Genomic DNA, 14,398 nt, shown 5'->3' on the forward strand with positions numbered 1-14,398 from the left:
TACTTGTGTTAGAATGATGTACCAAACTACAGTGCCACCTCTGTATTTTTTTTTATAATACTGGATTTCTTAGCACATTGCTACATGCACAAATGCACATAGAGCCCTGCATATGTGTTTGCTTTGCCTGCCTCTCCTCTCACACTTTACTTTGACACTCCTCTTAATGGTAAAACTGGAACCCTTTTACAACGTGTAAGCCGCACCTGAGTAGCTGATAGGAGATCCAGCGTGTGTTCGTTACTTCAATAGCAGGGAGAAGGCTACCTTTGCACCTTCAGATTAATGGCGTGTTGGTTTTTTTATTTCCTTTCAGGTACTGTTAAGACAATGTATTTGTAAGTGTGCTTACTTTCAGTAAAATCTAATGGAAACTTGTAGTGGTCTTGGTTTCCTTTTAGCTATTATGAGTTCCAAGTGTGTACATAATGAGCAGTAGACGGTGACCTCGTGTTTTTGCAGCAGTGTAGGATAAGATGGAGTGAAAACTCAAAGGTAACAGCTGATTTGCTTGGTTGGAGAAGAGAGTAGCCAAAGCAGCTTTCTCATCCAGTTCTTTGGCAGGTCCTTGTAGAAGAAGACAAAAAGAAACTCACTGCAGTTTTCTTAGTTTGCTCCTCCATCTGTTTTTCTGGGCTCTTAGGCTCCTGAACTGACATTGGAGACTGATGATGCTTTATGTTCTTAAATGAAGAGTAATAAGAGTATTCTATCTTGCTGCTATTATTGTTTGGTTTTTTATCATTGGGTCTTTCTTAGGCTGCAGCATGTGGTGAGTATTCTAAGCCATGCAAGGTGTTGTCTTGTTCTTTGAGACCATCACTCCTCAACTGCACAACTTGGGCAGTAATTGCGGCGAGTGCTGGCAGGATTTTCCGGGGAGCCGAACTATTCTCTGGGTTCTGGCTCTTAGAAGTGGTGCATCCCAGTACCTAGTCCGTATCTGCTTTCTTTGACAGGGGTTATTTCTTCCCTTTTTTTGTGTTGCTGATGAAATTAAGACACATTGTCACATTTCACAAGCATGTATATTCCTTGACTACTTCACAGACATGTTGCTTGACCTCAGTGACCTTCTTCAGGTATGGTATCTTTTTTAAACTTTTGTCAAAATGTTAAACTTCAATTGCAAACAAAGAGCTGTCAGTGTGGGCTGCTTGGGATGTTTTAATTTCTCTCTAAAAAATCTGAATTGGAAAACTGCTGGGTTTGTATAGCAGAGTAATTGTTCAGTGAACTTAAATGTCAAACATATTTTTTGCTTTTAATGTTGTGAATAATGTATCGAGTTAGTGTGATCCTTTCATCAGGATTCAGAGTCACTGCAATGGCACAGGGTCAGATGATACACATTTTTAGAACAATGGTTCTTGAAGACAGGAATAACTTTTTTGAATGGTAATGTCATGTAAATGGGTTAGTACAATACAGAAACATGTTTTATAATATGTATTTTGAGAGAAATAGGTACTTGCTCTCTGTGTGGAAATAGAAAGCTCTACTGACATATGCTGGTTTACCCTCATTCTCCACGTTACAACTGTTTTACATACAATGTGAGTAGGTTAGATGCATCTATTTTTGTCCTCCCAGCTGTCTTGGTAAATGGCATCCCTCCGAAGACTATTTATGGCTTGAAGCAATCTGCTGGAATTGCAATAATGAAATGAATCTCTAATTCTTAAAATCAGTTAACTTTTTTTCTCACATCTAAACTCTTATTGAATTATTTTGATTATTTATAACCAAATACTGTATGTGTAGAATGGGAGGTTTATTTATTTCCTTCTAGACAGAGGTGATTTTTCATGGTGATTGTTATGAAATAGAATGATGACAGTAATATGAAGGATAGTCACACAATGTGAAGAAGAAGAAGAAGAGATATTGTATCTGTAAAAAAAAGAAAAAAGTGTTGTCTGCAGGAACAAACAAGAAAGATTGAATAATTTGCCTTTTCCTCTCTGTTCATTCCAGCCAGAAAAGGTGTTGAGATGGGCCATATGAGGACAAAAAGGTTAAGGAGGGGTAACCGAAGTGATGGGAGAGCCAGAAATAGGTTAGTGGTAGGGAAATAATGAACCCCAGAAAGAGGAATAATGCAAAATTTCAATATCACTATCTGTATTTATATATTTAACTGTGTGAAGACTTGTGATATGCTCTACTTTATAGCTTCAAGGTGAATCTCCCCAAGCAGGAATCTTAAATGTTACTGTTAACTGTAGCTAAGTCTGTCCAAGAACATATAAGTGAGCTTTTCAAGTCCTAGATGGATTTCTACTTCCACTCAGTTTGTTTAAAATAATAATAACTTCAAAAAAAACCAAAACAAACCAAAAAAACCTCAAAGTTGGTGGCAAAATGTGTATGCTCAGTATGTTCTGCTTTAGATCAGCCTTTGCTCATAGATTGAGTTCCCAAAAAAAGAAAAGCAAATAGTTCATTAGTTTGTACTATGCTACCTTGAAGTGCTTCTTTTTTTTCCATCCTAAAGTTGGGATGTGAAGGTCATTAAAGGAGAAGAAATGTTGTTAGCAGTAGTAGTAGTGGCAGTGGCATTATCTTTTCAAAATATTTAACTTGTTCAAACTCATCTGTACAAAATACATCATGCTTGTCCAGGTAACTGCTTTTTTTTGGTAAAATGAGAAAGCTGTCAATTTCATATCAGAAAAAACTCATATCTGAAGGTCTCTAAAAATGAGTTACTGTTCACCTTCATGAGCTCTTGCTTAGATGCTAATAGCAAATCTTAAGATTTTTTTTCTTAGAATTTTCTATTTGATGCAGCTCATTTGCTGTGGGAGTTGCAGTGACCTGTAGGGCTGCTAATCATCTGACTGCAGGAATTTTTTGAAGTTACCAGATGAAACATCCCTATGGAGTGTCTTCATGGAGGCTACCAACTGAATTACAGAACACCTTGGCATAGGTTTCAGCGCGTTTGAGGGGGGAAAAAAAGCATAGCAACCCTTTGGGTATTGGTTCACATAACAGCAAAACAGAAAGTAAGCTTTGTAACTCCAGCTCCCAGCAAAAAAGGTAAATGGAAAGCCTGTGGGAAAAGGCCATTTGTTGCTTCCTTTTGCCATCTTGCAGCTGGAAATAATATTAGATGTGCCATTCTGCATCCTGCGTATGGCACCCACCACCTCAGTGACCTCCAGCCGGTGTCTTGCAAGTGCTGGGAGAGGGAACACCCTCTGGAGCTCACAATGTAAGAGAGGTGGTAGCTAAAAGTAAGAGTAACATGAAGAAGATTTGAATCTGCTGTTTACCTGCAACTCAGTATTTTTTAATGATTTGTCATATTTATGTTCTTTGTCTTTTTTTTAAAAAAGAAAGGAGGGGGGAGAGAATTGTAATTGTGGTCTTCTTGCACAACTTCTCCTCCTCTCTTTGTCAAGTTGCTTTGGGATTTGGTCCCCCATTCTCCATTAAAAACTAAAAAAAAGCTGTCCCCTGGAGTGTAATATGCTTTTAGGAGAGTATTATGCTGCTAAAACTTAGCAAAAGAGGAGACTAATTTTCACTGTTAATGGCAGTCTGTTTAAGAAGCCATCTCGCTTTTCCTCTTATGCTGACGACCGAAGTGTGGGAGTTTGTCTTGTTCCACCCAAGAACTGCTACATTTCATAATAGTTTTTGGAACTTCAAAATTGCTGTCATTTTGGAAAAAGCCAAATTTTTTTTTTTTCTTGAAAAGGCAGTTTCTTTGGTATTTTTTTTCCTCTCATTTTATCTTCAGGTGAAATATGCCTTATGTGTTGGAAAGCTCCTGCTAAAACGGTGTCAGATTCAGTATACCGCTGGTACATTTAGACTTTAAAGCATTATCTTAAATGAACTGCAAGTGTCCAGACCCCTGCTACGAATCAGGCTTCATCGTGCTGCATGTTGATTGAGTTGGAGGGATGATCAGTCATCAGTCTCTGACAGGGAAGGTGCTTGCTTATATTTTCAGATACTGCATTTTACTTGCAAATACAGTCTTTAGAGAGGTCTGTAATCAGGCCTTTTGTTTGCTTTTTTGTTAGTCCAATCTCAGCGACAGGCCTTGCTTGTTCAGGAGAGTTGCGAAGCTTGTCTAGCCTTGGCCCGACTTTTGAACCGTTTAGGTTTGCACATCTGTTTCAGAGCACCTCATTCCTTGCACCTGGAGAATTATTTGGAAAAGCTTTGATCTCAGTGTCGTGAAATGCTGCCTTTCTCACCTTTGGAAATGGCAGTTTCTTTTTTTAGTCTCTTGTAATCTCCAGTGTCATGCTTGCAACGTGGCAATAAAACTTTGGGAAGAGGTGTTGGCCGTGCTTTGATCTCCAATTCGAACCTAGCAGAATACAATTTTTAGTGTGCTTTGTGGTGTGTCCTGCTGTTAAATAAGACTAATGCTTACTGAAAAGATGTTAGACAGAGCCAGGCTCTTCATAGGAGTACACAGCAGGAGGATTAGCAGCAACGGACATAATTAATTAAAATGAGATTTTGTGATTTGGTATCAAGAAACAGTTTTTCACCATGAAGATCGTCAAGCATTGAAATAGATTGCTCAGAGCACTTTTGAAGTCTCTGTCCATCAACCTTTTCAAGATCCAGAGCAACCTGGTCTGTTCCTGTAGCAGGAGGTTGGACCGGAGACCTGAGCTCCATTCCAACCTGAACTGTACTATGGTTCTAAGTAAGTGAAGAGGGTGCACAAGAAGTGAAAATCAGTAACGAGTACTTTTAGTCTAGTCCTCCTCCAGTTGCTCTTCCACTTCAAAACACAATTCTCACCCCCTCTTTCTTTATCTTCATTTCGTAGAGTCAAGTATCGATACTTACTTGTCCAGAAGGACTTTTATTGTGAGTTATTTTTGTATACTTGTTTTTATTTATGTCTTCTAAAGGCAGCATTGGCCTCTCTAATTCCTTTATGTTTCTTGCAAATTAGTCTTCTATTTTCTTGCATAGATGGTATGATAATGGTTTATTGTACTGCTGTGGTGTTGAAGGAAGAATGCCTAAGACTGCCACATATGCGATTAGCTGAGGTAGACTCTCCCTTCAGAGTCCCCAGACTGAAGGCAACCCTTTAAAGCATATCATGAGAGGAAGCTGTTTAGTTTTGATTCATGTTTCTTTTTCAACTGCTATCTGGCAAGCTGGGTTTGGTACGTGTTTATAGTTTTGTGTCTTATCTTTCGAGGTTAAATGTAATGCTCTGGTCGTAATATGGATCCAAAAAATAAGAAGCTTCAGTTTATTGTGTAGAGAAGGGTAAAGTAGAGGGTTTTTTAAAGACTGTACACATTTGCTTCAGTTTTTAATACTCTTTGTTCATTTAAAGTTATTACTATGTTGACTGCATTTGCCTTTATTGCCCCTATGCAAATTGCTATGTTGATTGAGTTAATTTAAACAACCTGGTTGGGACCTTCAGGCATTGCTATACTAGAAATGTTAATAATGGATCAAATAACCACAGGTGCCTCTTTCCCCAGCAACAGACACTCTCCTTAAAAACTCATTTGCTTTTCATGCTTGCTTAATTATTTAGGCAAGCAGCCATGGATGTTTCACAGTGTTTCATGGATGTTTCACGTTCTCCAACTGCCCAGTCTTTGTCTTTCTAAAAGACAGAATACCTTAGCCACTGTTACATTTGTGATATTTTTCCAGAATGCCACACCATGGTCTTGAAAAGCCTTTTAAAAAATTGCTCATAGTGAAAGGGTATTGATTTATAAATTTATGGAACTTACGGTCAAGCAAAAAGTTTCATTCAGTGAGTGCAGCTGTATTTTTTTTTGCTACTGTCTCGAAGGTAAAGTGAACTGGTAACTGTATGAATGGGAGATTTCCTGTTTCCCAAAGAGAGTTTAACATTCTGGAAGGTGTTAGACTGATGAACAGCTGAATTCCCATGTTACTGGAAATGAGGTATTTGTTATTCCTGAAAGTGGAAGTATATCAGTATTTGTGAACACATCAGACATGATGTGAAAGCAAAAGGAAATTATGAAAGGACGAGTCTCTATGGAAGTGTCCCTTTGAAATCAGCATCTGATGACTGACAGATGTGAAATGAAAGGACTGTGTCTCCAGAAAATATTGTGAAGGGCAAAGAGTATAACAAGTAGGAGGACCTTTCTGTAAAGATGTAACTGAGTAATTGGAAGCCGTTCCTTCTCCAAATGCCTCTTTTAACTAATACGAAGTGTTCTGTAACAAGAGCTGAAGTTAATTATTGGTAAAAGACAACATCTTCAAGGATCTTAAGTTCTCCCATAAAACCTTAAGGGTAAAATTAATTTTTTACAGTGCCTTGGTGAGCACATACTTTTTGTCTGAAAGATGTCTTCCTGCTCAATAATCTATGTGTTTTTTGTTCGTTTAAAAAAAAAACCCCAACAACCAAAAAACCAACTCAGTGGCAGGTGCATATTTTTGTAAACTTACTCTGTTAAATGTGAACTGAGTCTAAAATAATATGGTAAAAACTACCAGGGTAAGTAGATATTTTAAAATATTCCCTCTGACAGAGGTTGACACCATTCTCTATTGTATTTGGTGCTGATGCTCAAATCTAGTGATTGCATTGAGTTTAGGAAATTTTAATATTGTATGATATACACAAAAAGTGCAAGTCTGATGAAAATCTATAAAACAGCTGCTCAAGTTAGACAATTTTGAGTGGGGAGAGTTTGAGGAAACACTTTTTCAGTATGATCCTTTTAAATTAAGAAGGGAGCAAAAAAAGGCTGAAGTTAATGTGGTAAGCTTTAAAGCTGCACCAATTCAGGTCTAAGCCAGAGACATCCTTTTAGAAGGGCATTTTTGTTTATTCACCATTCTAAAGACTCATATAAAATTGGGTTTTATGAATGCAAATGTCATATAATTCTAAATCTGGAGCCTTAAGCTTTGATGGATTGGAGTACATGAATTTTTATAAGAAGTTCTTAATGAGGAAAGAACTAGAAATTAAAGTAGGCCTCTAAATTAATTCTCTTAATTTTCTAAGCTTAATGGAGCACAAGATAACATACAAATGATGAGAGTAAAGAAAGACTCTATCTATATGCCTGTTACATATATCATATCTCATCTGTCACAAGGTGGGTGGGTGTGAGTAATAATTAGTGACAGTGGCATAAAATTTTAGTGAAAGGGCCTTCTGCTAAAACCAGAAGTTCTTAAATAGCATGTTTCAGCAGTTCAGTGCCATTACAGCTTTCCGAGTGAGCTTTATGCCAACTTTTCATCTCCCATTTGTGAGAAATGCCCAGGAACCTGGGAATATCTGGTAACTTTTAAAGATTAGAAGTGCATTGTTTGAGAGGCCCTGAAGTCTCTTTTCCTACTGATTTGCCAGGAAAACTGAAAGCAATTAAATATTCCCGATTCTTTTGCTGACTTTACCCTGGCATTAAAAACGTATGAGCTTCATGAGGAAAACAATATAGAGCATGTAATCCAGTGTGTTATGCTTTCTTTCTAAACTGGTAATAACCAGAAACTGCGAAGAAATGCACTTTTGATCAAAAGAAAGAAATTCCCTGATGTACCATTTCTATTTGAATTTATTATTTTGTGTAAATATACTGCCTACACCTTGAAGTTGGTCATAAAAGAAGAACACTGATGATGTGGTTGAGGTGGAAAAGCAGGTTAGCTGGAAGTACATTACTTCTCAAATGGATCCAGAGACTTTTAGTTAGGCCAAGGAGATGAAGATCAACAGTCATCAAGCAATTTTATTATTCGTCTTTGCTTTAGATTTAATTTGTCACCCACTTTGATTGTCAGAACTTCACTAAAAATCCCTGCTTCTTTATGCCTCTTCATAGTGATTTGTTCTTTGATGACTGCATTCATGGAAGGTTTGCTGGTGAGGATTTTCTTAGCGTATGACATGGTTTGATGGGGACAAACGTCAAGTATTTGGTGGTTGTGACAAAAAAAAAAAAGCCAGAAAGAGAAATACTTGTCTGAATTTGAGGATTATTTTTTTTCTTGACTAAAATGAACGAATTGCATGAGCCTGTGAAGCTCATGGACACATCATATGTAGCTGACTTCACTGAAGTAACTTTATTGATTTGTGCAGTGAAATTGTCTTTGCGGAACAAGATCTAAGTGATGAGGTTTAAGAATTAGTGACTTGGTCGGCCAACTTAGAAGGCTGAAATACAGCCAAACCCTCGCTTTTTATGTGAGTATTTTTTAGACAAAAGGACAAAACAAGCTGTTCCAAGCTCCCCGTGAGCATCTAGAGCCAACTGACACACTCCAGATATTTTGCTGTCGTAATGTCTGTTCCATCTCTGCGGCTCAGGCAAGTCACACGCTCTCAAACTCCTGTATGAATCGCCAGATGCATTAGGTGTTTGTTTTTCTGTGTAAAATTCAGTGACTTGTTTCCTAAGAAACACACTTGTTACTCAAAGTGTATCTTTTGTTCACTTCCTTCCCATAGCATACTATTTCTATGTTGTCTGGTATTTCAGGAAAAATAGGACAGTAAAATTGAAGACTGTACTTTTGTATCTTCTAGGCCAGTCCAAGCACTGGTCAGACACAGCGTGGAAGTTATTCAGTAATTCCCACTGAACATGGAATGAATTACCATCATATCATGTACGCTTGATTGCGCAGTTGCTTTTAGGATATGTGATCTTTCTAAGGATTTCTTTGAAGTTCTCTTTTTTTTGTTTGTTTGAGACAAATTCGTATTTAGAACATTTTCACATAAAGAAAAATTTCAAAGTCCTAGGTGAAAATGTGTCAGTATTTTTTGTTGTTTAAATATATGTGTATATAGAGAGTTATTTTTGCTACCTTGGTAGAAGCACCTATACACCTGGGAAGAAAGCTTGCTTTTAAACTCACGTTGGTAACGCTCTTCTGTGAAACTGAAAGAGAATATACTTAGTAACAGGATATTTTTATTTCCATAGGCTTATTGCCATGATCAACAATTCAGTCATGTAATTGACTGCTTAGTAAACACCTTCACTATGCTGGCATAGGAAAGGGAGGAGTTTTGTAACATAAAAGCAATAGAGAATATACTATCCTTTAAAAAAAAAAAATCTATTTGGGAGTGTAGGAGGATGGAGATTTTTATACTAACTTTGACCTTTACATACACCTTAGGGGAGCAGAGTGTTCATGGAGCTTTGTGGGAGTGTTTGGGGCTGATTGGGAACCGAAGTAAATCCTGCCTTTCTTGCTGACCACAAAAACACATCTTAAGATAGTGAAAGAAAACTTCCTCAGACTTTTAAAATACAAATGTAGTTGCCTATGCTATAAATTGCAAATCAGAGCAGGAAGAGTAACTCCTCCCCTCAGTTTACATCCTCCTGAGTGCAGCAGTGAAGGAAGGGAGGGGAGCAGGGCTGTGTCCCTGTCTCCTTAGCAGGTTTGGTGTAGTTTAGGGTTTTTCTGAATTTAGATTCTCTATTTCTTTTTTTTTCTTCTTTTTTTTTTTTTTTTTTCAAATGTAGAGTGATCTGGGGCAATGTCCAAACAGTAAGAAATGACAAATAAGCCTTGGGGCGTATAGCACCACTCCTTGCTGTGGTGGAAAAGTTTGGTGTGTGCTTGTGTAATAGTTAATTATCCCATTTCACAGGATCATGCAGAGCTGAAATTTGTACGAACTTGTGAGTATTTGCTCAGGTTTTGTTACATTACATGATAAATGACATTTTATATATACTGATCTTACATTAAAGTCTACTTAATGCTTTAAGATGTTACGTGACAACTGAAAAATTGTCCAAGTACTATGGAGTAACACAGCCTGTTGAAGAGCACCATGAACAACTTGTTAAATTTTTTTCTGTGTAAACTTGTGCTTTGATTTACAATGCTAATTTGTGCAGCTTTTGACAAGCACCAAGTATTATTCTATAACTATGAATATTGCTTGTGTAACTTCAATTGAAGTTTTTTAAAGCAGGTTGTTTAAGATTTTAGAAGTTGTGGGGTTTTTTTCTTTCCAATTAAATATTCTATTAAAAACATTTGTGGTTTAAGATTTAAATAATGTGGGTTTTTTGTCTTTTAATAGGTGAATGTCTATGTGCTGGGAAAAACTTTCCTTCTGTTGGCCAGAGAACTCTGCATAAATGCTCCAGCCATAGGTATTTTTTTATGAGTTGACCTTTGAGTATTTGTATTTTCTGCATGGTACTTGATAAGAATATATACCTATGTGTGTATTATAAATAGTATTGTGTGCTAAATACCAAAGTGGTAACTTCAGTTGGAACAAATCCAGGTAGAAGACTACTGATGACTGTTGAGAGTCTGTTCTCCTTTATGTAAGAGTTTTTTGAGAGCTCGATGCCATTTTCTTTTGCAAATAATTTTGTTGCTTTTTCTGAGAGTAATTGAGGCTATAACTAAGACAATGGGCTGATGTATAACAAATCTGTGAGTGTCTACAAGCTTGCACAATTCCACAGAGATGCAACGTTTGGTAAGTATTTGCCAAATTTACTATCTGTCCATCACCTGTAGCTGAGGTGTTCAGTGCTTGAAATAGAAGTGGCTTGATGGAAAATGAGAAGCAACTTTTTCCAAGCATGTGAATAACTTGTTAATTAGTAAGTCATCACTGAAATCGTATCAGAGATGGGAAGGTGGGTTTTAACCTGTCAAAAGTGTAAAATAAGACAATGGAATTCATGAGAGTTCGAGTTTAAAGAGTGCATTTATACGGAGGTCTTGTTACCCAGCTCCGTGGAGGAATTTTCTTCTGTTCTTTACCCACACTTCTTCTTCTGTACTGAGAACCAGATGCGTTTGTGTTCTAGAACAACCCCCTCGCACCCGGTCGGGTGTTCTTGGCTGGACACGCAACTGCAGCCTCTGCAGCAGCAGAATCAGCCGCTCACAGGTGGAGCGTGGCCATAAGGGCACCCAGAGTCTGCGGCAGCGCAGCTATCGGCCATGTGCTCACCTTGGTATCAGAGCCTGAGGTCTAGTGTGAACTTGTTTTCAGTAATTCAGTTACCTTATTTTTCCTTACTTTGTTGTTAGAGAGAGAACAGGCAGAATTTGCACTGCAGCTTAGTTTCGAGGTGAAAATTAATGCAACTTAGGAAAAGGCAAACCAAAAACCTTTCTAAATTAAACGTAGAGGTACTTGTTACACATGGGGAAAAAAAAAATTGTGGTTTAGACTGCTGTTTGAGTATTCTTTCCAAGGTCATTATGAGAAGAGAGGTTTATAAAAAACAGTAAGTATTCCTCATTGGCTCATCTGTGAAGATTGTCAGGCGCTTGGGAAAAACACCTACTTTCATCACCCTTTAAGATAAGAGTACTAGCTATAAAATGACTGCTGATAGTGGATGAGACTATGTTTTTAATAAAAAATAAAGGAAAGGAGAGACCCAGCAGCTTTTAGGGTGGCTTATTACTAACTAGCAATTTTGAGTGAACTTAAAGACTACAGTGCAAGTATTTCTCTAATGTCTGCTCCTAAATGTGAGGATGAGATGTATGTTTAGATAGTGGCTGTCAGTATTGCAGCTCTGGGTTAAATCTGTGATGAAGCCTGTCACTGTATTAATCTTCATCATATGTCTTGACTCTGGCTGTTCAAGCGGGGTGTAGTTGACAGGTGAAAGTGTCAGGGTTGCTGCTAGCTGGGCAGGCTGGAGGTTAATGCAGATGATGCATGTGAATGGGCATTAGAAGCTTTCAAATATAACCACAGGATGATTTTGATCAACTTTGATTACACTGATGCTTTTCTCTACCTTCAGCTCAGGCAAGCCAGATAAAACCCTGAGCTTCCACATGTCAGCTCCCTTTTTTTGTGAAGGAAAATAAAAGGTGCTGATGGATAGTCTCAGTTACCAGGCAAAAGAACTCTCATATTTGCAGTAATAGCTAATGCCCTTGCGTAGATGCACACAGGGGACAGGCTACAGTATCATCACCCCTCTTAACTGTCCTGCAGATGAATTCACAGACACAAGCCGTAAGATTGATCAAGTACACAGGATTTAGGGCAAGTAAAAATGTTTTATATTTCACAGATTCATAAACTGCTCTAGTTTAGAACATTCTGTTTAAGTCAGCTGCAGTCTGCAAGTTAGTTATCTATATACAAAATAAATGCACAGTACGTGCAAAATTTAACATTTTCCTGCTTTTTGCAGTCTTAATAATTAAGTCAAATAGCTTATGAATAAATAAAATAAGATTAAGAGCATTCCTTCACTTATTTGTATAGCCTGATGTAGCAGATAGGTAAGTAGCGTAACATTCCATACTGCTGCAGAGTTCGTAGTAAAACTGAAAAATCCCTTAATGTGAATCATTGCAGTATTGGAATACAATCAAGGTGAAAATGCATCATGCATAGAAAATAAGCTCAGGTATTTGTCCTCCTTGTACTCCGGTTCCATTAGTACTGTCCGAGGAGCACTGGAACTGGAACGTCACTTTCCCGCACTGCACTTCAGTCATTCCCTCTTGCCCAAAGTAACTGAGTTCGTTACCATCAAGAATAGCACTTACATTGTAAAACGTGTCTTGCTCAACCTGCACGGGGTGCTCAAACCACACCGAGAAAGTGTTACTCGAGCCGTCGGAGGTAAACTTAGTCAGGTTTTGAGCAAGGACAACTCCTAAGCGCTTCAGTTCGATTTTGACAGAGTATTCAGCTTTGCCACAGCTTGACCCGTACAGTCCCAGTCCCGCGATAAATATCCGTTTGTCTACGGCAAACTGAATACTGTCACATCGCCCGCGGTACCTCCACTGGTTGCTGCGATAGGCAGATGACTGAAACCGATGGCAGCGCTGAGGCACAAGTCCTTTTCTTTTTGTCAGTGGAAACTCTAGTTTGGGTTTATTTGCAGCTGTATACCAAAGGAATATGTTGTGAGTTTCCTCGAGGGTGAGGATGTCGGACTGGGCAGCTCCATTGGCAAACTCTTCCAAAGTCATGGTAGGAATCCGCACCAAGTACAAAGCTTTTCCCAATACATTCCTCTTGTTGCGCGGCGTAACCGGCAGCCCTTGCCTTTTGCATTCAGCCTCTGCCCAGTTGAGAACGGCCTCGAAAACTACCACTTCCTTGGTGTTGAGTGCCTCCCGGGTTACAATGATCTCTAGTGTTTGTTGGTCTATCTCACAGAAGCCCTCTGACTTCAGTGCCATTTCTGCCTGAGCATCAATCACTTCCCAGCAGCGCTGCGTCAGCTCTGGCTCCTCAAAGAGCCTGCTCTGAGACAGCAGGACACAAGCATTCTTCGCTTCTAAACTGGTCTCCAGAAAATTGACGCAAGCCTTTGCTAGGGCCGGCACGATGTACTTCTTGGCAGCATACAGTGTAGCCAGCACTGTGTCAGCTTCCAGGTCTATTTCATCACTATACATATATCTGGATGGGAAAAAAATACATATAGAGGCCATGAAAGATTGATCTGTAGTCATCTTGGCTGGCAGTACATCTGACATTCAGTATTTGTCAGCACATTAAGTAAACAGTAATAAGTGCATATTGCACAATGCCAATTAGGAGATGTATATTTTATAAGCTACTTTGATTCTGTCCACGTAATTAGTAGACTTGTAGTGGCCACTTACTTTAATAGGATTAGAAAGGCTGCAGGTTCCACATCTGGTATATGGATTTCAGATTTGACCTCTGCGAGATCACCATAAAACATAGCATAGAAGACAGAGCTACCAACTGCCAAAACATACTGGAAAATAAAGAGAGAGAAGCCTCAGTAATACGTATCAGTAATAGCAGAGCGTGCTGGCTTTCGATAAGAGCTACATTTAGAGAAAGTTAAAAGCTGCAGTGGAGGCATAAGAAAACTGCCTTAGACTTTTTCATTTAATTGCAGCATATGTGAATTACTTTTGGGATTAGATGAGAGCTGTAATTAAAAAAAAAATGGAACATACTTGTAAGGCAGGGGGAGAAGGCGATACACCCAGCAGTATTAAAAAGCCCAAAATTATCTGCACGAACCTTATGGGCAGGAACTTTCTTGGATGCCCCTGGCGGGCCCACGATGAAGTGAACGTCAGCCATGAGTTCGTTATTGAACATCAGCGCGTTCCTGCAAGCGAGGGGAGAAGCCCCGTTAGCCACTGGCAGCCCCTCACCAGGTGCCCCAGCCCCCCACCAGCATCACCCCAGGGGGGTCCATCCTGTACCAGGCTGCCCTCGCTGGGGCAGACCAACCCTCACGCCTGGTCTCGGCGCAGGTGGCCGGGCACACCTCTCTCCTGCTCCCACCCAGCCGGGGAGGGTCCGTCGGTCCTTGGCCCTTACCTCTCCCGCAGGGTGGGATGGAAGGACTGCCAGTTGGCGCTCTCCAAGTTGTTGTTGTTGAGGTTCTGGAGCTGGGGCGGCGGGGGCGGCTGG

At 39.2% G+C, this 14,398-nt stretch overlaps 1 protein-coding gene across 1 annotated transcript; it reads right to left on the reverse strand.

Moving 5' to 3' along the window:
- Positions 1-12,013: 12,013 nt before the first annotated feature.
- Positions 12,014-14,392, reverse strand: BTBD6 (BTB (POZ) domain containing 6). The gene is made up of 4 exons (XM_009868831.1): positions 14,306-14,392; positions 14,000-14,090; positions 13,606-13,724; positions 12,014-13,399 (listed from the first exon to the last, which is right to left on the reverse strand). The coding sequence occupies exons 2-4, from the start codon at positions 14,078-14,080 to the stop codon at positions 12,367-12,369; spliced, it is 1,233 nt and encodes a 410-aa protein (XP_009867133.1). The 5' UTR covers positions 14,081-14,090; positions 14,306-14,392; the 3' UTR covers positions 12,014-12,366.
- Between the last annotated feature and the right edge of the window lie 6 nt (positions 14,393-14,398).

Source organism: Apaloderma vittatum, unplaced genomic scaffold (assembly GCF_000703405.1).
Source record: "Apaloderma vittatum isolate BGI_N311 unplaced genomic scaffold, ASM70340v1 scaffold18214, whole genome shotgun sequence".
Lineage (NCBI taxonomy): Eukaryota > Metazoa > Chordata > Aves > Trogoniformes > Trogonidae > Apaloderma > Apaloderma vittatum.